Below are 25,643 nucleotides of genomic sequence, written 5' to 3'. Positions count from 1 at the left end.
TGTAGGTCTATTTCACGCACACGTATGAACGAAAACATTTCAGTTTACCATATGTTGCCCGCTACTGCAACAAACTATGTATTCACTAAGAAACTTTGTTTTTACTGCTATAATTAGACATTTTTGAACTTGGTGTATAGATAAAAAAGAATATTTTGCAGAAAAATACGGGAACTGGCTGTTTGCACGTCAGTTTAAAAGTAAAGTAACCATCATCGTGCCTCGTTCGGTCTATGTTATTCCATTTCTCTGTAAGACAGTAATATGACCACAAGTTGAGGCTGGTTGAACGTAGCCGTTATTACAATGTGCGGCGGAGCAGGTTCGACACTATGATCGCTAGCACTGAGTGAAGCAAGCTGCAAAATTAATGCCCACCTACCTCAGTATATAGCCTTCGTTCACCATCCGTTACTCTGCATTCGTAGGTATTATGCAGACGATGTTAAAAGCAGCGTTGAACAAAACCGTCGTCCATACTTACGATTGCACAGTCCGCGTAACTCAGGTAACAAAATAAACCTGAAAATCTCTAGTAATAACGAGCAGAAGGGGATGCTTCCTTCCTTCCTTAACTGAAAATGTTTTTGTATTGTCTTTTAGCTGTGGTGTGTCCGCCCCCGGTAGCGGAGTGGTCAGCGCGACAGAATGTCAATCTTAAGAGCCCGGGTTCGATTCCTGGCTGGGTCGGAGATTTTCTCCGCTCAGGGCCTGGGTGTTGTGTTGTCTTAATCGTCATTATTTCATCCCCATCGACGCGTAAGTCGCCGAAGTGGCGTCAACTCGAAAGACCTGCACCCGGCGACGGTCTACTCGACTGGAGGCCCTAGTCACACATGTACATTTAGCTATGGTGTCAACAAGCCCACATTTACGTCGATAGCACATCCACTACTAGTTCATGCAGCTTATGTCACACGCAAGACAGCCAGAAAGTCCAACCGGAAATATTACGAGATTAATACAGTCAATACTCTGCTACGAAATGAATTTCACACTAGGTCCTTTTCAGTAGATTCTTCAAATGAAGATGCTCGCCAAAAATGTTCTGTAAGTGCATACTGAACACGCCACGCAGAATTCTTTACAGAGGCCGACAGTTTAACACGCAGTTTTCTCTACAACAAACACTCCAAAATCTCCCAAACTTCTCAGAACTGTTCGTAATTGCATCTACTTGCACGGCGATACAAACCGAACGCGATATAACAGTCTTTTCTTCATTTTACAAATAATTTTTTTGGACACGTCTAACATGACCTCGTCCGGCAGCTAGTCCACGACTGATTGACTGACTGACTAACTGATTGCCTGCCATTGCTTTCAGGACGTATAACTCATCCCAGTGCGCGGGAAAGACTTTCCTGTCTTTGGTTGATCAAAACGAACAGCCAATCACATTAATCTTTCATGATATATTCGCGCTCAAACGACTTCACTCCAATCAACATCCGCAGATGCATCTACGTCGTTTCATGCTGCAAGTATTAACAAAATGTTCCACCGAACCAAACGAAACGAAAAAGTAAGAGAAAACTGTGCTTGAAATATACTTTAGAACTCATTATCCTCTTACTACCTTTCTGGCTGCCTTATTACAAAAGCAAACGCTCATAGACATACATCATCCGCCAGTTAGGGGGATTCACAGTTTTTCATGACATTCTGGTGGCGTAACACTTGCTAGTTACGTAAGGTGTAATACAATATAGAATTGAAATTTGACGTATGTCCCACATACATACTCACACTCACTCTCATTTACTCTCACCCTAACATAAAATATAAATATTAACTTTTAAACTGTTATTTCCATCACGAATGAAAATTTATCGAAAGTTTAGAACCGAAAATCTTTATAAATTAAATCATCACACTAAGAATGTTATTACTGTTTTCATATAACAAAAGAAATATAAACTGTTGTTATTACTATCTGAATTTATTTTGTTAAGTGTCGGTTAAGTACTTTTTTAATAGGTTTTTTATATCTCTGAAACTATTATAGGTAGCGGTATCAAATTTCGACACAAAGCTTGTCTGAATAACAAAAGGTCATGTACCAAATTTGGAATAAAATAGCTAATATTTAACGTAGTTATTTAGTTTTTTAGGTGAGGTGAATAAGTGATTTTAGTACTCACCACAGTGAGCATTTTCACGGTCCGCCTTAGCGACAGGCGGGCCTATGACGCATACGGCAGGCCACATGCCGCCCGCCACCGAACGCTACTATACTGCAGGCTCCCAAAACAGCTTGCCATAACGTAACAAACTTACTACAAAAATCTGCAGTCGCGTAATAGCTGCGACGCTGCAAATGTACGTGTAGGGGCCTGTGCCGAGCGCGCTTGTGGACACTCCACTTCGCAGCGTGTCGGGGGACGGGATGAATGAAGACGGTCTCCCTACCTGCCTCGTCGCAACAATGCAAAGGTTCTTGACCCACCTACCGGCGGGGACACCCGGGCTATTTGACACTTGCTACATCCGGAGACATCCGTTCGTCGTCGCATTCGTATTCATGCCTCCACTTTCGGAGCTTCTGGAACGCTGTTCCCCTGTGTGAATCAGCCCTTATTCGGAGTGCCGTGGTTCCCATGTTTTAAATTTGTTCACGAACATTTATACCTGTGAAAGGATGAGGAACACATTTGCGGCAACTGCGAGGAGTCTAATCCTTGCATTCCCGGTGGCGGCAACATAAATGGAAACGAAGAAAAGAAATAAGTAACTGGTGGCACTATCGCTTCGTCTCTGTGTACAACGTTCATTTTCAGGAGTAGACATCGAACTCGATACTTAAGAGACCACATTCCAGCGATATATGCTCCTTCTTTATGTTGATACATTATGAAGTAACGAAAAAAACTGAAAGTTTTCCCGTTTTGATCTTCTATAACCTTGGTTTCCGTCGCGCGTTAAAAGTTGAAAGTTCCTATTTTGTAGCGTGCACTTAAATAGCTAAATGCAGGAATACTTCATTGTATTGAGAACTGTGCAGCAAATTTTGTTTGCTTGTAGTCTTCGCACAAAGCTAAGAGTCCACTATACGTTATGTGCAGAAGAAGAAAGCTATCTAAATATTATCCTTTCTTGTTCCACTCGGAAATGAAGCAAGTCAATATTAATCATTTTGCGCCTCTTCCATCTTGTTATCGAAAAAGCGTAAACATTTATGCGACACCACTACTGTAAAAGGTGGTAGTTTTATACTTCCGGTGCTCCTTTACGGATGTCCATATTGTCCCTTCGGAATAGGGATACGAGTGCCGCAATAGTTCACAAGTGCGATCAGTAGAACAGTTTCTAAGGTGTAACTTCGCAGTTGATCTTCGACGTCCTAAAATTCACGCTTTTCACGTCACACCAGTTTGGCTGGATCTTTCCACTTCATGTCGGGAAGTACAAACGCTGATGTTCTGACAGAAAGCTTTGTACTTCTAGACGTAGTTGCCTTCGTGTGCACAGCGCATGGATCTTTCTTCTGGATAAATCGTAATTGTTATTCGACATTTTGCCGACGGGATCATTTTAGACTGTATCGGAACACAAAGTGAATAATGTAGTAGTTCTGTCTCTCTGACAGAACAGATAGGAACTTGGCGTCCTGAGCCACATACTAAATTCAGTACGCTAAATGGACTTTCGTTCTGCCAGACGTGAGGGTAGACAAGGGCATGAAAGGCCCAAGCGATGCAAGCAGCCGCTTGGGGCGCCAGGCTGAGAGGAGGGCCAGAGGCTCCTCTAGTACAAAATGTGTGTATATAGGGTAAAAAGTAATTTGCAGCGCCGCGCGGCTTGAGGCGTCATGTCACGTACTGCGCGGCCCCTCCCGCCGGAGGTCCGAGTCCCCTCTCGGGCATGGGTGTGTGCGTTGTTCTTAGAATAAGTTAATTTAAGTTGTGTGTAAGTCTAGGGACCGACGGCCTAAAGCGTTTGGTCCCTTAGGCATTCACACACATTTGAACATTTTTTAATTAGTAGCGTAAACTGACGCGATTGAAAGGAAACGATAGTATTCGCTACAGCAAACATATTCCAATGAACATGGGCCAGCGAAAGAGCCGTTGGCGAAATAATTGCGGACGTGGGCTACTGAAATATTTCGGTATAAAATATGAATACTTCGTGGTTGTATCCTCATCCACTCTGGCTCAAATTTCGCCTAGGGCTTACCTCGACAAGGAACAAAATGTTACTCCAGCACGTTGCACTCGTGTCCCAGGATCTCAGCGTAAAGGTTGACAAAAGTGTGCAATTCACTGCTCCAGTTCTTCAGCCGTATCAGCGGTAGTGCTTTACACTTCACTTTTGAGATGAACACAGACAGAAAAATCTAAAGAATTGAGATCAGATGGCCTTGAAGGTCAAGGTACATGCTGTATTCGACCTATCCGTCTTGGACCGTATTGGCGTTAAAAGTCAGTAACAAAATGTCCCTGTAGTGTACCATGCACGTACCACATTCACCAACGTTGGGCAAGGTAAGGTAGTTCTAGGGTGAAACTGGAGTCCAATTAAATGGGGACTTACTGGAAAAGTTTCGTTTCAGGTAGTTTTGTACTAACTAGAACAATGCTGCGTGGTGGCACATGCATAATTTTCTCGCAAACCGCTTGTTTGCAGACCCATGTTTACTGGAAGGCTTTTCCTTGTGTTGTCACATAGTTCCACAGTGTCAGTTTTCACTATTAAATGTGATCCTCCTACGTAGCGGGGTAGATAATAACAGAATTTTATTCAGTAAAAGCTGTTAAAGATCTCAGGGTTTACCTTAAATATAAATGGTTACTTCTCGTAATATTTAGCACTGGACGCAATTTTTTTTTTTAATTCTGTTAGAGGGAACCGTCTGTGTAGTACTTATTTTAAAACAAACAACAACTCACTTTCACGACCACTGTATTTAGAGTTTTTTAAAGATTTTATGAAGAGCCCGCTTGGAATTGGGGGGGAGGAGGAGGAGGAGGTCGCAAAATGACACATAGCTTGTGGGGAAAAATGTTCTCGAACTTGCCCTTAGTACAGAATATGATAGTACTTCCAGTTGGCAATGAGGGGTACGTCCCAGACACATACCTAGAAACCTAGGGTTACATGACAGACGAATGAATGACTGAACGAGCGGTCAAACGACACAACAAGGGTACTATTCCTGGTTTATAAACTGACCAGCGGATGCGCGCACTCCGAAGACTATTGGCTTGTATTCTGGAGGAAACACATGTAATCCTTATCCAACCATCCTCATTTAAGTTTCTGTGGTTTATTTAAACCATTTCTTTCTCCGAGGCGGTAACAGTCCCATTTTCTCAATCTCTAGGTGCACAGTGCTCCGTCTTGTATGGCATCTACGTTCACGCGACGTTAAATTTTTACCTTCTTTCCAACAGATGTATAGTTTGAGCTCATACATGCTTGGTAGTTGCTGTCCGCCTGTGCTAGGCCTGTGACAAGAATATGTAAGTAGATGCATTAGAGACTAGTGAAATCGCGCACACAGTCCACTCTCCGAGATAGCAAGTAACGGCCCAGACGCACACTGGTAACTGGAGAGACACGGGCACATAGACCGCAGGGTGGTGCGGAAGCATACGCACCGCTTGGCGACGTATTTAAATTGGAGAGAGGCGGGCGGGCATGCTTCGCTGTGAGCGGGGCCGGGGTGCAAGGTCGAGTTACAGCGAGTTAAGATACTTCCGGCGGCGGCAGGGTAGCGCCCGCGCCTGCGCCCTCCCACGCACTGCGCCGCCGCCACCGCCACGGCAGGTGCGTCCTCCGGCCACTCTTTGTTAACTGCTGCTGCTCGCTCCCAGCCATCGTCTCCACCTCTAGTCCGCAAAAAACTATTTTTTTTAACGCATAGCGAACTTGTATCCGAATCCATGGCCTCTACCTTCCTAGCCCACTCATGACTTGGGCTTACCTCACACGACGATGAAGGTAGTATTTCTTGACTTCCGAAAAGCATTTGACTCAGGCCCATGCCTATGTTTGTTGCTGAAAGTATGACCATACGGAATATGGAGCGAAGTTATGACCGGATTCAGAATTTATTATTAGAAAGTACACAGCTTGTGTTCTTGGATGTAGTCGTAGAGAGAAGTAGAAGTAGCTTCAAATGTGCCCAGAGAAGTGTTTCGGTGCCCTTGTTGTTCATGTCATATACGAGAGGCGTTCAGTGAGTCGTGTAATACATATTTTCAGAAGGCAGAAGCACGCATTGAACCACTCTGCTGGTCGACGTCGGTGCCAACGTCTTTGCTGCATCAGTAACTTCCCCGTGATCCATGTACTGCTTGCCACGGAAGGCATCCTTTATTGGGCCAAACAGATGGAAGTCGGAAGATGAGAGATCCGGGCTATAGGGTGGACAGGGAAGAACAGTACAGTGAAATTTTGTGAGCTTCCTTCTGGTAAGCAGACTTGTTTGAGGCCTTGCGTTGTCACGGAGAAGGAGAAGATCGTTTGCATTTTGCTGGCTCCGAACACGCTGAAGTCAACTTCCTGAGGGTGCACCATATACTTCAGAGTTTATCGTTCCACCATGAGGGAGGACATCAAATAGAATAAGCCCTTCATAGTCTCAGAAGATCGTCGCTATAACTTTATTGGCTGAGGGTGCGGCCTTGAGGTTTCTCTTCTGACAGGTGTCACTCCTTGGATTGCCGTTTTATTTCCGCTTCGAAGTGATGAACATGTGTTCCATCGCCTGTGACAATGTTCGAGAAGAAAAGCCACATGCAAGGAATTTTGCACAGATTGTTCATGGTTACTCTTCATGGCCTTATGTTAGCGGCAAGGTACCACATTTCTTGAGTGCCCCAACTGGTGGACGAGTGTGTCAGCACTACCAAAGAGCCGCGCGGAGTGGCCGCGCGGTTTAGGGCACCATGTCGCGGACTGCGCCGCCCCTCCCGCCGGAGGTTCGAGTCTTCCCTCGGACGTGTGCGTGTGTGTGTGTGTGTGTGTGTGTGTGTGTGTGTGTGTGTGTGTGTGTTTTCGTAGCATAAGTTAGTTTAAGTAGTGTGTAAGTACCGATGACCTCATACATATTTTAACATTTGAAATACCAATAGAGATGTCCAGTTGAACAGTGAGGTCTTTGATTGTAATCAGTCGATCACTTCGAATGAGAGACCGAGCGAGGTGGCGCAGTGGCTAGCACACTGGACTCGCATTCGGGAGGACGACGGTTCAATCCCGCGCCGGCCATCCTGATTTAGGTTTTCCGTGATTTCCCTAAATCGCTCCAGGTAAATGCCGGGATGGTTCCTCTGAAAGGGCACGGCCGACTTCCTTTCGCGTCCTTCCCTAATCCGATGAGACCGATGACCTCGCTGTCTGGTCTCCTCCCCCAAAACAAGCCCCAACCTCGAATGAGAGTGTCCGCACGTTCTATCATTACAGAAGTCACGGCGGTCGGCACGCAGGAGATCACAGAGGTTTGCGCGACCGTGCTGCGATGATGACAGACACCTCACCCAACGATATACTGTACTTTTGTTCACTGCAAGGTCTCCGTATACATTCTGGAGGCGCCTATGAATATCTGCGATGCTCTAGTTTTCCGCCAAAAGCAACTCTGCTTGGAACGCTCCTCCATTACAGACACCACTTCGAAGGCTACGAATAGTGCCACCATTTATAGAAACTTTACCAGATTGGGGGAGGAGGGCTAACAGAATTTAGCCAAATGTAAGGGTCTGTTCGTATTTTTCTCAAGCTGCCCATAAAAATTTAAATGTGGTCCGACCCGAACGAAGAGTTAAAACGGGAAGGAAGATTCTCACACGGCGCAGTTGCCGTTCTCCAAAGCGCAGAGCACTCATCTGTGAAAGAATATATAAGCGCTCTTATATTTTTTTTATTGTTATTATCTCAGGCTCGTATTCAGTTTGTGTACTGCAGCGGCTTGGAAGCGAAATAAAAAGATAGCCAATAAGATAATTATATGTGGTCGTATAATCGATTACTGTGAGGAGTGCGTCTGCTTAGTGATGGGCCACTCCGGGACAATGAACGTTGGAGGGAAGGCCGCCGGTGTGCCGGGAGCTAGGAGGGGCGAGTGCGGCCCGTGAATACCTGAACGTGCGGGCCCGTCTGTCCGCGCCCGGGCCCGGATGCTGCTCCTCCGCGCCGGGCACTTCACGCGCTCGCTCATTCACCGCTGAGGCGGCCAGGGCGGACGGCATCCAGCCGCGACTGCCAACTCAACGAGATTAACGGAGTCGGGCAGATTAAAACCGTGAGCTATGAGCGTGAATCGTGCCTGCATAGCTCAGTCGACGAATTACAAGAAATAAAGTTAGTGAATGTCTTTCTAATACCTAAAATTAATTACGTGGTCCGTGTCCCCTCACCACCCCGCAACACCGCCAAAAGAATTATGTCGGCGCTAGGTCACTTTACAACCTGTGGTCCTATTTTTAAAGTACAATAAAACAGGCTGACGCTAGCAACTAAAAAAAGGCGGTTCAGCCTCACCGACGTCTACAACAGACCAGTGGTCTTGTACATCGGCAACATGCTTAAGAGTGGAGAAATATGCCTCCTAGCCTCACCGCACGTTTACTAAATGAGATACCACTGGCAAGCCTTCTCAACTTATCAACATTAACCATATAACGAACGGATTGCTGTCATTTAAAGTACTTTCTCTTCGCATACAATTATAAACAGGTGACAGAAGTCGTAGCGTACCCCCTAGTATTTTGTCGAACTTCTTTTTTCCCAGCGCACTGCAGCAACTCGACGTGGCATGACCTCAACATGTCGCTGGAAGTCCTCTACAGAAATATTGAGCCTTGCTGCCTTCGTAGCCGTATGTAATTGTGAATGTGTTGCCTGTGCAGGATTTTGTGCACGAACTGACCTCTCGATTATGTCCCGTAAAATGACCGATGGAGTTGATGTCGGACGATCTGACCAAATCATTCGCTTGAACTGTCCAGAACGTATTTCAAACCATTCGCAGACAATATGACCTGGTGACATGGCGCATCGTTACATCGTTCTTTGGGAACATGAATTCCGTGACTGACCGCATACCTATTTCCATTCAATGATCGGTTCAGGTGGACCACAGGACGCAGTCCATTCCATGTAAGCACAGCCCACACAATTCTAGAGCCACCGGCAGTTAGCACAGTGTCTTGTTGACAACTTGGGTCCATGGCTTTGTGTAGTCTGCGCACACCTCCCCCCTACCTCCAGCTCTACCAGCTGAAATCGAATCACCGAGCGAGATGGTGCAATGGTTACGATACTGGACTCGCATTCGGGAGGACGAAGTTTCAAACCCGCGTCCGGCTATCCTTGTTTCTAATTTCCGCGATTTCCCTAAGTCGCTTCAGGCAGATATCTGGAGGATTCCTTTGAAAGGATACGGCCGAGTCCCTTCCCAATTCTTCCCTAATCCGATCTTGTGCTCCGTCTTTAATGACCTCGTTGTTGACGGAACGTTAAACTTGAATCATCTACTCCTACTCCATGGTTTTCCATCCGTCTAGAGTCCGACCTATGTGGTTACGAGCCAGGAGAGGCACTGCAGGCGATGTCGCCTGATACCATAGCCCATCATCATCAGATTTCACCAAACTGTCCATACGGATAAGTTCATCGTATCTCTCAGTCTGTCAGCACTGACAACACTACGCAAATGTCACTGCTCTCGGTCGTTAAACGAAGGTTGTCGGCCACTGCGTTGTCAGTGATGAGAGATAATGCCTGAAATTTGGAATTCTCGGCACACTCTTGACTCTGTGGATCTGAGAATATTGCATACATTAACGATTTCCGAAATGGAATGTCCCATGCGTCTAGCTCCAACTACCGTTTAGCTTTCAAAGTCTGTTAGTCCCGTCGTGCGGCTATAATCACGTCGGAAACCTGAGTACAAATGCCAGCCCCGCCAATACGCTGACTTCTATACCTTGAGTACACGATACTACCGCTATCTGTATACATGCTACCTCATGACTTTTGTCACTTCTGTGTATGTAACTGACAACGCCCGATGGAAACTAACATACGTAAATTAATTACAGTATAAATTAATGGATCACAAAGCTGAGAACATGATAGAAGGTAAATAGAAGACCACAAACTGGCAAGGGATATGGAACAAGATTCATAACAGACATTTACCCACAAGAGTGAGAGTCCAGTTCATACACCACGGTCAATTCGAAAATTCCAACTGATTCCAAACTATACACAGTACACCTCACCGGCTAACCCTTGTGTTCCCCATGTACCGCTATAGACAGTGAGGAGCACAGATTTACATGTGCAAACGCAAGAGCAATATGGACCACAAACAGAACGATGGTGTCGAGCATCAAAGGGACTGCACCTCATAGCATGACAACAGCGGTCTTCTTCAACCAACCATGCCCTTTTTTCCCAAAATAAAGAGAAACGCAGTGAATTGGCTAGAAGGTCACACCGTATATTACATTCCGGGGAACGAAAAAAAAAAAGAAGTGAACAGGACCGATGAGAGTTCCTCACGACAATGCACCATAGACTTCAACGGAGGAAACTTATGGAAGAATTTGGCAATTTTTTTTTACTTTTTTTTTACTTCTCATTGTCTTAAGGAATAGGTTTAGGTAATATCAATGCTAAAGACAAATGTCCTTTATGTTACATAAAAAAAGTCTGTAAGAGCATTTCCCGCAGAAGGTAAGGTTCTGGGTCCGAGCGCCGGTATGGTACACACTTTTAAATTATAGTGTTAATAAAAACTACCACATCTATATGGTACACACTTTTAAATTATAGTGTTAATAAAAAGTACCACATCTATATTTCAGATGCGTTTATAACACCACAACCAGTTCGTGACCTGCAGTTAAACAAGCGAGACACACAAGCGAGGAACTAAATGGATGATAAAGGGAACGACTGGGAGAGGAAGAAGAAGACATCAACTAACAAACAGTTGAGGCAGGAAACCAATCAACTAAACAGGAAAACACAAGACAGCAAGAGATGGCGAAGTGCCATATCTGAAATCGCGGCAAGCAGAACAGATGTTCTCCCCAAAGAACGAAGATCAGGTTTTAATGTCTCGTCGACGATGAGGTCATTGGAGACGAAGCACAATCTTTGATAGAGCAAGAATATCAACCTTGTCCTTTACCAATAAACCATTCCGGCATTTGGCTTAAGCGATTTACGGAATCCATAGGAAACTGGATAGCGGAAGTGAAAAGGGGACTGTCCAATCCGACATATTGAAACTAACCATGACATTTTTTATGCAGGAAAAATGCACCGAAAGATCCAGTGTCAAAATTTTACCTGCTAAGACTCACTGCAATGAACGCCTACTTATGTGTTATTTATTAGTTAATTTCTTGGACGTTCATTCAAATAATGTCGGCATTCCGTTAGAAACTGTGGAAACATCAGAAGAAACAGGAAATAAATGGAGCGATTCCGCGAACTGTGGCTCTAACGATGATTGTTGAGCTAATTGAAGTCCAGAACAAAAACACTATACCTTTCAAGCCTAAAGAAAACATCCACAGTAATAACTCTCAGCGAGAAATAAGACTGTCAAGTTTTTGGTTGAACGAAATAGGGGGAAAACGTTTAAATTCGAGCAATGTGCAAAGCCGGTTTGATATCGTAAAATTTGAACATGAATTGTACAAGTGGAAGAAAGATGTACACAAAGTACTAAATGCGCGACAAACTGAAACTCGCAAAAGTCTGAAAGAAAAACTTAGAGCAAATTGAAAAAGAAGCAGGGAGAAGCGGGTGAGATATATACGTGCGTTTGACGAAACCCTTCTGTGGAAAATTGCTCTCCTTCATGCCGCCTCTGTGTTACCACAGATGACGTGTCACAGATCCCACTTCTACCAAGATTGCAGTACGGGTAAGGTGTCTATTTCCTTCCACCACTCTTCGAAGAAAGCAGCACGTAGGTCGTTAATCCGCTATCTTGTGTCTATAATAAACTCTTAGTGAGGAACTGAGATTTTATAAATAAATTGCCAATTAGTTTGTTTATACTGGATGCCACTCGCTTTTTATTAGCAGAATACGAGAAACTGTACAGTTATATTCCACTTTATGAGTCACAAATAATCTCCAATCTTCACACTTTCATACGAACAAAACACTGAACTGCGTATCTGCGTGATCACTATCATACTGTTCTCAATTACATGTCCACATAACCAAAAATTGCTAATAAAATCTTAATTGACACCGACCGCGGCAGACAACATGTCTGTCCCCCGAGGTTGCCGAACCAGCTCTGATTTACACATAGGCATTGCTAATTAAGTCTTAACTGATACCGACCGCAGCAGACAACACGTCTGTCCTCCGCCACTGCCGAACCAGCTCTGATCTTATAGCCGGACCACTTCGCCCGCCATCAAAGGCGCGATCCGAAGATTTCCGAAGTGCTTCATCTGCCTTTTCATTTTTCTATTTTTTTATACTGACGGTATTTAACGCTTTTGAAATAATGGAATGATAGCCTGCTGTTGAGAGATACTTTTACATGAAATACTAATATATTCACTGTTTAGTTTCTTTAGCATTAATAACAGAAGATTATAAATTTGGCATGCATCTTCAGAAAGCAGCAGCCGATCGCGGAGAAAGACCACAATTTAGGCGGTCTTTCTCACGATATCCGTGCCGAACAAACCATCTGTCATCGGTACCTCACACCACATGACGTAATCTTCCACTGCTGCCACCTCAACTGCTCTAAGAAGAGCTTCAGGTGCCTGAATATGATGGCTGCATAACGAGAAATATTACAAACTATTCGAAAGGTCTCGCACTGCTCGTGAGAGTCAATGCGCCATTACCGAGGAAGGTTCACGACACTGGGCGCTCTGAATTTCAAATGAGCTGAACATTACTGATTTCCAGGGATCTCCGACGTGGTTAAACAGGTTAAGGAAATTATAAGGAAAAGGAAGTCGCAAAATTACGGAGTTTACTTGAGGTAAACGTGTCGATGAGATGTCAATAAATAATACTACAGAGAAATCCATAGCTGACGTAAAATGAAGCTTCTTGTTATCTCCTAAGATGCTGTGTATAAACCCATGTATCATTTCGAGTGAAAGAAAGAAAGAAAGAGAGAGAGAGAGAGAGAGAGAGAGAGAGAGAGAGAGAGAGAATCGCTTGTGTAATCGATGACTGCTATCACATTCGTATACTGCTATGACATTCGTATACAACAGTGCCAGTAGTAAGTATCAGTGCATTACTGTTTCCACAGCTTTCTCTCTGTTTTCACGAACATCAACGCAAATTAGGACCAAAAACAAAAAATAAAGAACTGTTTACTTGCAAAAATCTTGTTATCGACTTAGCAAATGTTCAAATGTGTGTCAATTCCTAAGGAACCAAACTGCTGTCATCGGTCCCTAGACTTACACACTACTTAAACTAACACACACGCCCGAGAGTGGACGCGAATCTCCGGCAGGAGAGGCCACGCATTCGTTGACTCGGCGTCTCAAACTGCGCAGCCACTCCGCGCGGCGAATTAGCAAAAATCTGGAAAGAATGGAAGAGAAGAATGGTCAATCTTATATCCGAAATGTCCTCTTACCATTTGCGGGCAATAATGTCTTGCTTTTGTTGGTCTTTTGACCTGGACATAAAGACATCCCTGTCATTACGAGGACGACGAAATACACACACATCAAAAAAAGTTCTGCATCCTCTCGGTTCCGAGAATTCCGGATCCTGTACAGAAAATTGGAATAGAGATCAACACAAACATCATTTCCGCCCTTTTTATTGCTCATCAGAACAACACATTGATTGTTGGACCACCATACAGCGAGATCTTCAGAGGGGGTGGTCCAGACTGCTGTAATTAACAGTACCTCTAATACCCAGTAGCACGTCCTCTTGCACTGATGCATGCCCGTATTCGTTGTGGCATTCTATCCACAAGTTCATCAAGGCACTGTTGGTCCAGATTGTCCTACTCCTCAACGGCGATTCGGCGTAGATCCCTCAGAGTGGTTGGTAGGTCACGTCGTCCAAAAAACAGTCCTTTTCAATCAATCCCAGGCATGTTCGATAGAGTTCAGGTCTGGAGAACATACTGGTCACTCTAGTCGAGCGATGTCGTTATCCTGAAGGAAGTCATGTGCACGATGGTGGCGCTAATTGTCGTCCATGAAGACGAATGCCTCGTCAATATGCTGCCGATATGGTTGCACTATTGGTCGGACGTTGGCTTTCCCGTACCGTACGGCGCCTTCCATGGCCACCAGCGGCGTACGTCGATCCCACATAATGCCACCCCAAAACAGAAGGGAACTCCACCTTGCTGGACACGCTGGACAGTGTGTCTAAGGCGTTCAGCTTGACCGGGTTGCTTCCATACACTTCTCCGCCGATTGTCTGGTTGAAGGCATTTGCGACACTCATCGGCGGAGAGAACGTGATGCCAATCCTGAGCGGTCCATTCGGCATGTTGCTGGGCCCATCTGTACCGCCCTGCATGGTGTCGTTGTTGCAACGATGGACCTCGCCATGAACGTTAGGAGTGAAGTTGCGCATCATGCGCACAGTTTGAGTCGTAACTTGACGTACTGTGGGTGCACGAAAAGCATTATTCAACATGGTGGCGTTGCTGTCAGAGTTCCTCCGAGCCATCGTCTGTAGGTAGCGGTCATCCACTGCAGTAGTAGCCCTTAGCTGCCTGAGCGAGGCATGTCATCGACAGTTCCTGTCTCTCTGTATTTCCTCCATGTCCGAACAATATCGCTTTGGTTCACTCAGAGACGCCTGGACACTTCCCTTGTTGAGAGCCGTTCCTGGCACAAAGTAACCATGCGGATGCGATCGAACCGCGGTATTGACTGTCTAGGCATGGTTGAACAACAGACAACACGAGCCGTGTACCTCCGTCCAAGTGGAATGACTGGAAATCTGTGGGCGGGTTTAGTGACATCTCTGAGCACTCAAAGGGACTGTGTCTGTGATAAAATATCCAGTCAACGTCTATCTTCAGAAGTTCTGGGAACTGGGGTGATGCAAAACTTTTTTGATGTGTGTATATAATTCGGATTCCACCAGGAACTAATAGTGTGATTCAGCACCTCGATAAAAAAAAAAAAATTTCAACAGTGTAAAGCATTTTTCAGAAAATTCTCGGGCAATATAATTTGCAACAGCTCTTTGTCACTTCAAATTTATTTGTGGAACAGAATTGTTTAATTTCCGTCTTTTCTGCACTGTCAGTTTCCATCATAGCTGTCCATATGAACTGCAAGTTTCTCAAAACGGTTATTATATGAACATTTTTGGTACGGTTTATGTGCTTAAAATTCACGTGTGTGATTTGGACTTCTTGTCACGGCTGAGTCCGCTTATCCGCCAATCCGCGCACTGGGCATGAAGGGCTGTACAAACTGCTGTTATAAGTGGTTCTTCGTGCGGTAGAAATTAATAACTTTAATTTTTTACATACTCACAGTGCGCCTTAGCAGCTACAATTTTGACAGTGCATTTGTTTCTGTGTATGCTTCCTGCTTCCAAAATGTCATGGACCATTCCGTTGTGAGTGCAAGTCCAGTGTCTCAACTGCATCACGTCGCTCTGTTTTGCCTCGAAGAATCTGTCTAGAGGTCTTTAGAAATTATGCGATGAGTTTTTATCCACAGTTCGGTAGTTACTACATTTACCACATGTAGATTTTCGTCCTGATATTTTACTGAATCAACACGATAAATTAGATAGAGAGGAACTAATTGCTACAAACTATTACACCTAATATTATTCAATAAGAAGGGATTGTAATGCCACTGGTCCGAGATAGTTGTCCGTTCAAAAACAGCTGAAATAAGAATTTGTTTACAATTGTCTGTTGTAGTTCTCACCCCAGAAATTATCTTCTAGACCCACACCAAACACTACTGCCTGCGTAGAGTGGTCTCATTATTAGGTTAATGCGAAAATGCAGTTACTCTACAAAAGAAACTGCTCACTATACATTTCTGCGAACCATGATAGAGTATTGCTAACCTAAGGACAGCACACAACACCCAGCCATCACGAGGCAGAGAAAATCTCTGACCCCGCCGGGAATCGAACCCGGGAACCCGGGCGTGAGAAAAGAGGCTTTGTATATCTGAAGATATTCATCACATAACAACACAGAAGCAGTTGTTGGAAAGGACACCTTACGTTTCTGAATGTTTCGTAGTAAATGAGTTTATCGAGCTTTGAAGAAACTGCAGGAAAACAACAAACAGCTTACACCTCTTTGTTTTTCTTCTGACACGCAGAAAGGGATGTCCTTGATGTTCATCGGAAGTAGGTAGGAAAGAGTTGAATCACGGTTGATACGCATTCGTACCATGGTAGTTATCAGCTTCCTGCTTGCCTGAACTTTTCAAAACCAAGGAGAACTTCGAAGCAGCGGTTGGATCAGAGTGTAGTATTGTTCTTCGTGGCAGATGGAAACGCGCCTATCCTCTACCCATAGGTTGCAGCATAAACGTAACCTAAGACAGAATAGGACATGTATTACGACATCAAGAAATAGCTTCCGTGATTCTTGTGGAAGTTGTAGGAGGTAAAAACTCTAAGGGTAGGCAGAGATTGACGTTCGTCGTCGTCGGTGGTGGTGGTTTTGGTGGTGGTGGTGGTGGTGGTGGTGGTGGTGGTGGTGGTGGTGGTCTTAAGTCTGGTTTGTTACAGTTCTCCGCGATAGTCCATCCTAATCAAGCCTCTTCGTCACATCGTAATGTACATCCATTTCAGTCTGTTACCTGTACTCGAGTATTGGTGTCCCTCCTCCCACCCACTTCCATTACCAAACTGACGATTCCTTGATGCCTCAGGACTCGTCTCATTAAACGATTCCTTGTTTTAGTCAAGCTGTGCCATAAATTTCATTTTTCGCCAATTCGATTCAATACTTGTTCGCTGTATCCGACGTTTGATCGATGATTTTTCTGAAGTTTTTGGCAGCACGAGTAGCCGGCATTGATAAAACTTCACAAATTGCCTGTTGGCCTCTGTCTCGGGTTCTTCAGCCGACATTTATTTGAAGGTTTTTGAGACGTTTCTTCAGCACGAGAGACTGGCAGTCGTGAGCTCGACTCGGTCCACCACCAGCAGTGGAGGATGAAGGTTTGAGAATGCCAGTCACTCGTGCTGGAGAAACGTCAGAAAAATCATGGAACAAACATCGGCCTAAGAGCGCAAGACAGAAGGCATCAGGCACTTTCTCAAGAAGTGGCCACGAAAGCAGTACCAGTTTTGTACGTTCTCGTTAGTTATTCTCTTGCATGAACTCTTCATCGGTCGCGTTTCACATCTGACAAATAATCGAGGACGTTGGGTGCAACTGCTACTCTTAGATGAAGAGGTTGGCACTGGTGAGTCGTCAGACCACTGAGACGAATGATGGGTGGCCCAAAAGATGAATCATCGCCGTATTTCGCCGTACACCTTTATCGCAAACAACAACAGTGGCAGCAGCAACAAGAAGCGACTGTTGTGGTACGCCTGTAATGAGCAGTCCCGGCAAGGATGACCGCATCCTTACGTCCGCTGTGAGTGGCGGCAGGCTCCCCCGCGGAGTGCGAGCAGCGGGAAGGCAGCGGCCCAAAGGCGCAGCACATCTGAATGGGCTGCAGCCCGGCGCGGCGTGGTGCGGCCAGCGCTACGTCGCGCCTCCCCACGGCGGCGCCAGGTACTGAGCGCTGCAGCCCATTCATGGCGGCGGCTGGGGGCGGGCGCTGGCGGTAGCCGCCGCCGCGCCGCCAGTCTGCCGCGGAGCGCGCTGCCGAGCGGACCTCTCCACGGCCGGCATGTGGGTCAACCTCGTCGACCTCTACCGGCAGCTACGCATCGCATGAGCCGGACACGCACAGCCGCAGCATGGGAATTAAAACGATGAAGTCGTTCGCCAGGCCTAGAGGTGAGACTCGAGACGACGGCGACAGATGCCTCGGCGGACACGTGCCGCGCCACGGAAGCCGCAACTCCGCACGTGTGCCGCCAGCCGTTTTCGGCTTCTCCCTTTTTTCCTTACGCTTCGGAAAGACCGGCTGACGCCGCCGTTTAAAGGTCGCGCGCGCTGTTTTCGTAGTGACACATGGCGCTCGTGTGTTCGGTGCTGGTGCGCGGAAGCTGAGCGAAGCCGACGGCGCGGCGTGTGCGAAGCTTGATGGCGTAGTGGTGTTCTGTCCTTGCTGCGTTACATTCAGCCCCAGGACGGATGCGTTGGAAATTATAGTGTGCTTGTGCGTTCTATGATTTATGTGAGGCGTTGTAAAATTTATGTGACGTGCCAATTTTCTTTTTCCTTTATTTTTCTTTTATACACCCGTCGCAATTTCAAGACGTCTGAATCACATGTGGACTTTGTCTAGCGTTTGTTAACACTCGTTGTGTTTGGTCCTTTTACCATGATGTGTCTTCCACGAAACACGTCATCAGCTCTGTGTGACTGCGTTGTATTCCTTGGGTTGACAGCTTATCTCATTCATTGCCAACCACATTCTCCCACTCCTACTTTCAACAATACTGTGCAGATGTAGGCCGTACACAGCGTCAGCCCTTCAAAACTGTTTCGTATGAGGGGCTTTCTTCAGATGTATTCAACACTTGTACTTTGTACAAGAAAGGAGAACACGGAAACTGTAGTCAGCATCTTGGCTGTTACGGTACAACACAATTTTTTTCACTTGTTTTTGAAATGTGTTGCCTGTACGATAAAGTTTTGTTTGTTATCATTGTCGAACCTGCACTTCATGCGTCACATATGTCTTTCTTTATTTCCAGTGCTTTTGTAAAGAATCGGTGACCCGGTATATTATAGTGCCCAATGCGCTGTCGGATTACGTGGCTTCACTACAGTTTGCGTTATTGAAGCTGGTTGCTGCCATGACATATTTTATACAGAGCTCTGCTGTTTCGTTCTTCTTCTCGCTGCCGTACACCCACGCGAGAAAACTTTGTGCTTCTGAAAGTGTGATAACATTTTTGTAGATTGTGCAAAATGGTTCAAATGGCTCTGAGCACTATGGGACTCAACTGCTGTGGTCATCAGTCCCCTAGAACTTAGAACTACTTAAACCTAACTAACCTAAGGACATCACATACACTCATGCCCGAGGCAGGATTCGAACCTGCGACCGTAGCAACAGCGTGGCTCCGGACTGGAGCGCCTAGAACCGCACGGCCACCGCGACCGGCTTAGGTTGTGCAAATACCTTTTTTTAAAGTGAGCCCCTCATAATAGCGTAAACCATTTGGGATTGATCGGTATGTAGAAATAATGGGAACCAAAATAGATAAAGTGAGGTAGTGTGCGTGTACCTAGAAGTCACACAGTATTATTATTATTATTTGTTTCTGCTGGGTGATAGAAATTATCTATCACAATGTAGGCTATTAGTTAAGTGATGAATTTGTAACTGTTGGCCGTATCGGTTTTAAGTAAACCATTAGTGTGCAATACCTGCTGGAATAGTACCACGACTGAACGTACTTACGGATGAGGTGTATTGTTGCTAGTCGAGATGCCGCTGTACGGCAGTAGCAGAGCTAAACGTTGTCAAAGCCTTGTGATTGGTAGATCCTCTTTTCCACTGAGAGAAAACTTGCTGTGCAGAGCATCTGCAGCAGTGCCTAGCTCCGCACACGGCACGTAGCCCATAGCGTGGTGGGCTGGTCACCCATCAGCGTGGATGCGTACGGAAAATCCCCACAGGCCCGGTTGCGAAAGCGGCGAGTAGAACATCTGGCCGGTCGGCTGTGCTGAGCGCTTCCGCCGAAAGCCTGTGGACGCCGCGAAGTGGCCGGTGCGCGGCAGCGCCGGCGGCGGCGCGAGTGCGGGCAGTTTTTGGCCTAGGCGGCGGCGGCGGCGGCGGTGGTCGACGCCGTGGCGTGGCGTGCGGCAGCCGCACGGCGCAGCGAGGGCGGCCGCAGCCGCAGCTACAGACACAGCCGGCCATTACCTAGCAATTGCCCTGAGAGGGTAATTGGGGCCCGGCCGGGGTCGCTGATTACGCCGTCGCCTCGCCTCGCGGCACACATTCGCCGTCGCCTTTGACGCGCCTGCGCCGCCGATTTGCGAGACCGCGCGCCTCTTAACCTGCCTGCACTCCCACACTCGCAGGGGAGCACAACTGCACTGCAATGCACTGCACGCTCACTCCGTCAGTTCCCTCCAGGCGCTGCATCCGTGTCCATGCATGGACAGCAAAATAAATGACAATGTCCGTAGTACAAAGAATGTAAAATGCAGGCATGTAACAGCAAGAAAAAGTTTCTGAAAAGAGGCAATTCTTAACATCGAATATAAATATTGGGAAATATTTTCGAACTGTATTTATCTGGAGGTTAGCCTTCCACAGAAGTGCAATGTCAGTGCTAAACAGTACAGACATGGTGAGAATAGAATTTGAAGTGAGATCCCACAAGAGAATGCTGCTGAGGATTACATCGGTGGACTGGATACCTAATGACGCGGCATCGAATCGTATAGGGGAGAATAGAGCTTTGGACCACAACGAGATCCAAGAGAAGGGATAGGCTGAATGGGCACGTCTTGATGCATTTACGAATAGTTTTTTTTTTTTTAATGAAGGGAACTGTGGAGCGTAAAAATTGTAGAGGGAGACCAAGGTTTGAATACAGCAAAACAGGGGCAGATGGATGTAGTTTCCTCAAGTGCGACTGCACACTCTCTGCGTAATTTTAGAGTGCAAAAACCATTTTTTATGTCAGTCGTAGATTGTCGGAAATGTACATTACTGGCTAGTTTCGGCGTGCGACCCTTTTCAATTCTTGCCATGTCAAATGTCAACGATCTCATACCAGATAAAAAGGAAACACTTTTGTAACATTGTTATACTTTATGCAGATTTTCGACGTGTATCAGGTGAACGAGTGTCAGTTCTCAATTAGCATTAACTCTATCAATGTTATAAAGTCCTCTACCGCGTTTTTCTGTCTGTACGTCAAGGCTAATCTCAGGAAGTACTGCTGGGATTTTGATTCGGTTTTCACTGGTAGATCGAATCGCGAGAAAGGTTTCTGTGTATAATTTATCATCACTACGTCTAACAAGTCGGCCGGCCATAAGTACTCAATGCTAACCGATCAAAGCAGGGGCAGATCGCTAATAAATGTTTGATACAACGGCATAATTTACTGACCCAACTGTAAATAATGTAACACCAGTCGTAATTTCCAAAGTATGACAAAGTGAAAGAAAGTACTGCCTTTTTCCCTTGTATCAGCTCGCTGATATTTGATGATGCGGAATTTGAAAGTGGCCACACCCTGAAACTGGCCATTAATGTGATACTTGATGTGATTAAGGTCATGTGTTAAAAATTTCCTACAACCTATGGTGGACATAAAATATGGTTTCAGCGCTTAGAAAGTTGATGTTACGGTAGGTATCTAGAGATGTCTGCACAGGGTAGACAATCGTGGAGAGCTGCATCAAACCGCTCTGAGGACTGAAAACGTCGTCGTCGTCAACAACAACAACAACAACAACAACAACGTCTGTGATTGTATTTTGTCACCGTACACATTCTCGTCTTTCGACAAGAAAATTCACCAGGATGTAGTGTTTACGGAATAACACTCACATGCATCATGGTTTAATGTCTTACGTTTTGTATGCTGACATTAGAGAGAGGCATTTGGTATAGCAGTGATTACGAGACGTTACAAATTAAATTGCTCATATTTTGTGTAGCATCAGTACTGCTCCCCCGATTCGATCGGACGGATATTTTAGTGTGTTTCAGAACGGCTATTCATTTACGTACACATACGTGCTTAGTTGTTTTGTATTTGTTCAACTTGTCTTGGCCGAATTAGATTTTTAATAGGCGCTTTGTTCGTGGGACTCATTACTAACTCGGTGCATCGCCGTCTGTAGAATGAGTATCTTTGGTAAAATGCTGTTATAACGTACAAAATCCAATAATTAAAAGGTTAAATCTGGTACTGGAAGAAGGGTGCTTCATGTATTTTTGAATTTTCAAACGCTGAAGTAGAGTAACAGTTAAAAGTGTGTCAAGTTACGTAGACATTTCTATGAAGGAAAAGTAATTAGAAATAACTCATTTCAGTTTTAGTTATTAATGTAGGAATATTTAATAGTGGCAGTGGCAAAGCGCGATTATTATCTGTGCAAACTTCTGTTTACCAAAACTACGAAAATATTTTCACACATTTTGTATTTTCGTGTTTAGGTACAAGTTCGATGTGATAGAAATGCAGCGTGCCATTGGTTACCCCTGAAAAAATCGGGCCGTAATAAATTTAACCTGAAAAATTACTGACTTTTAGATTTTTTTTCTTTGTACGAGTATGTGTTTAATGTTCGCCACGGCGTACGTCCGGTAAGTCTTAACGTTGTATTACATTTCTCTAAATAAGATTTTGTGTTTAAGGGAAATGATTTTTTTTTTCAGTCTTCAGTACCAATAACCTCACTAGCCTGCGAAGCTACATTTTGTAGAAGTGTAGTTCAGTATAGAAGAGCTTCACATTCACTTTCGATTACCGGTAGTTTTTTTTTTCACCTTTACGAAAGTCAATAGTAGTAAGTGATATAAGCGAAACAGAAAAAAGTGAAAGAGATTGTGCATAAATTACCGCTGAAATGAATAAAACCATAGAAATAACTTCGTGTCATTTGCCAGAGAGTGAAAAAGGAAAATGAGACACTTGCCGAGGGTTTCAAGAAAAATTCTGGAGAAGAATTCTAAGAGAAAACAAATTTTGGAGTATGTCCGAAGGAATATTTGAGTGTAATATGCGAAACTCAAGATCTGGTAAGGGATAGGAAGCTCGCGAAGAATCACAATAAAACAATCAAAATGCAGTATGCAATACAATGAAGTTAAAATAGTTACGGATGTTTCGGAAGCACTGTAAAACAGAACTCCCTATCAAGCATCGGTGACCTGCGTGTGCCGTAAAAGGCTTCGGCTACCCAACCGTTAACCTGCGTGGTCGGAAATTTTAACACTAAATGCATTGCTAGCCGTGCGGTCTCAGGCGGCGCCTTGCAACGGTTCGCGCAGCTACCACCGTCGGAGGTTAGAGTCCTCCCTTGGGCATGTGTGTGTGTGTGTGTGTGTGTGTGTGTGTGTGTGTGTGTGTGTGTGTGTGTGTGTGTTGTCCTTAGCGTAAGTTAGTTTAAGTTAGATTAAGTAGTGTGTAAGCCGAGGGACCGATGACCTTCGCAGTTTGATCCCATAAACCTTACCACCACAAACTAGAGCGGCAAAATCTGAAACTAAAGCTATTACGAAAGTAGCATAGTCTTTTTGTTATATCTATTTCCCAAGAAAAAAACTGACAAACGTTATTTTTCAAATACACACTTGGTAAGGCCTAAACTATAAGAAACGAGCATACATTTACTTCCATGGGAACACTATGAAATATTGACAACGCATCTAAAAAGAGGTAAAATTTAGGGGTCTTGTAGATTTGCAGTGCATTGACACACAAGTTTCGTCTTCAATTTCAGTAACCTACATCTCATAAAATTCACTTGGTGTTTCGTGGTCACTTGGTATATTATTTTCGATGGTAATGTTGTTCTCGGGATCTAAATACTCAGCATTACATTCCTCAGTCCTTCTTAATACACGTTCCTCAAAGTTAGGATCTGTAACGTTAACTTCTTTTTGCAATCGCCGACATGCTCACTAAACTGAAAATATTACACTAACTGCGCTGCGGTGTCCCGGGGACTCCATAAGATCGTTGTCTACAATGGTTGTCTAGATAACAACTGCAGTCGCCTGAGCACGCGATGTGCCTCCCTACCATGGGAAGGTATCGAACAGAGCACGCTCCCTGATCAACAAATACGAAAGTTTCTACAACTTCATACTTCCCTGGAGTCCCAGAGACTCCGTAGCGCCGGTCAAGAGTTGATACGGAATGCTACTCGCCAATCATAACTGATCTAAACACCCAACAGGCATGACATCACGTTGGGCCCGAATCGTACCACGCAGTAATTATAAATTTGCAGTATTATCTGTAGCACGCTGTTGCTTCGTAGTGACAGTTGAAGGTAAACTCGCTTCCCTTGCCTTTGCTAGCTGAGACAGCCGGCCTGGTCAACGCACCCCCGACAGCTACGTTAGCGGGAACTTTCGGTGTTTACAAAACAACGTGAAACGGACATTCCGAGATACGGCGGTGGGCCTGCGCTGTCCGCGGCGGCGTGCGCGTTAAACGGCCGGCACTATGGACGGCGCCCTATCTTTACGAGACGTAATAGGCCATTTGTCGCCGGCTGTGGCTGCTATCGCCGCCCAGATGGGATTTGCGCGTCTGCTGTGGCAGGCCGGCTGCGGCCCCAGCCCCAGCGCCCACACCGATTGCCTCAAGTGCCCTTAATCTAGAGACTCGGCATTTAGCAACCCGCTCGCAGCCCGCTCAGCGGATCGTCTGCCCGCTTTCGGTTTCGAAATCACTGCCTAATGAGCTGCCGTCGGCACTCACTGGCTACGTTGCGTGCGCTGGGGCGGCCACTTCGCGGTACTTCTTTTTCTCTCCCGGAGAGCCTTATATATGAAGCCTAACCGTTTGAGTCTTAGCGAATGTTGCTAATGAATTTTGCGACTGTTTCGATCTTTCCAAGCCGTAACTTCACCGCAATGTATAACTCAAATGATAACGTGTCCTTTTCCAGCAGAGACTTCCAATTGGCTTCTACATTCTCACGAACGACGGCAAAAAATTTATCTGCGAGGGATGGGGGACAGGACTCATTCTTTATATATATATATAATCGCAACGTACCATGCCACATGAACTAATTTTGTCGTTGAGACTCTCACTTCAATTTCTCTAATGAATAAAAACTGTACTCCAAATTCCGGATGGGGGAGGGTGAGGAGGGAGGTGCAGGCATTGCGGGCGCCTATATTCATTTTCATGCAGAATAGCGCAGAAAATTGCTCACATTGCTACGAACTACACTCAGCCACGTTGTACAGTGGCTTGCAGAGTGAACTAGATGCATACACCCTGTTCTGTTCCACAAACCACCTTAAAGTGTACGTTAGAGGATTCCTGCTACAGAAATCTTTTCCATACAAACTTACTTCTGACGTGCGACTGAAAGAACCGATATTTTAATCTTTTCTCATCGTATGTTTTATAAAATTTTTTGAGTTACCTTATCGCATCTCTGTTTCTGATAAACTTGTCGAAATATTTAACTATCTTCTGTTAGGCAATGTTTCAAACTTCCTCTGCATTTGTAACACTCTTGCAAATTACGAGCCCACATAGCATTTTATTTCAAATACTTCAGTTTTATTAATCACAATTTTCCTTATGTTACTTCTCTAATTTCATCACGATAAGTCCTAGTGCTACATACGCCAGAGAAAGAGCGTTCTTCGAGTATCTCCCATACGAGGACTTGACGTTGTGTATTTCATGTGCTAGAATTCTGCAGTATTTGCAGAACATCGGAACAGGTTTTCCAGTTAATGTTATTGTTACGTTCTGTCAAGCACCGACTAACAATTCAGGAAAAATTTTGACAAAAGACCGACATTTGAGCCTATTTCCCTCTTAGTCAGACACGCGTCTGGTTCCCTATTTGTCTGTTA

General features: G+C 45.1%; 1 protein-coding gene across 3 annotated transcripts in view; it reads left to right on the top strand.

Moving 5' to 3' along the window:
• LOC126481625 (ETS-like protein pointed) overlaps nt 1–25,643 on the top strand; it is an 808,396-nt gene that overhangs the window by 561,947 nt on the left and 220,806 nt on the right. The window contains exon 1 of one of the 3 annotated variants that reach the window (XM_050105516.1): nt 17,797–17,941. The exons of the other annotated variants lie outside the window; for them this stretch is intronic. Coding sequence (XP_049961473.1) covers nt 17,902–17,941 — 40 coding nt within the window. The 5' untranslated portion in view covers nt 17,797–17,901. Of the gene's footprint in view, nt 1–17,796; nt 17,942–25,643 lie in introns of those variants that run through there. 3 annotated transcript variants of the gene reach the window in all.

Source organism: Schistocerca serialis, chromosome 5 (genome assembly GCF_023864345.2).
Source record: "Schistocerca serialis cubense isolate TAMUIC-IGC-003099 chromosome 5, iqSchSeri2.2, whole genome shotgun sequence".
NCBI classification, from domain to species: domain Eukaryota; kingdom Metazoa; phylum Arthropoda; class Insecta; order Orthoptera; family Acrididae; genus Schistocerca; species Schistocerca serialis.
This window is presented reverse-complemented; position numbering and strand designations above follow the sequence as displayed.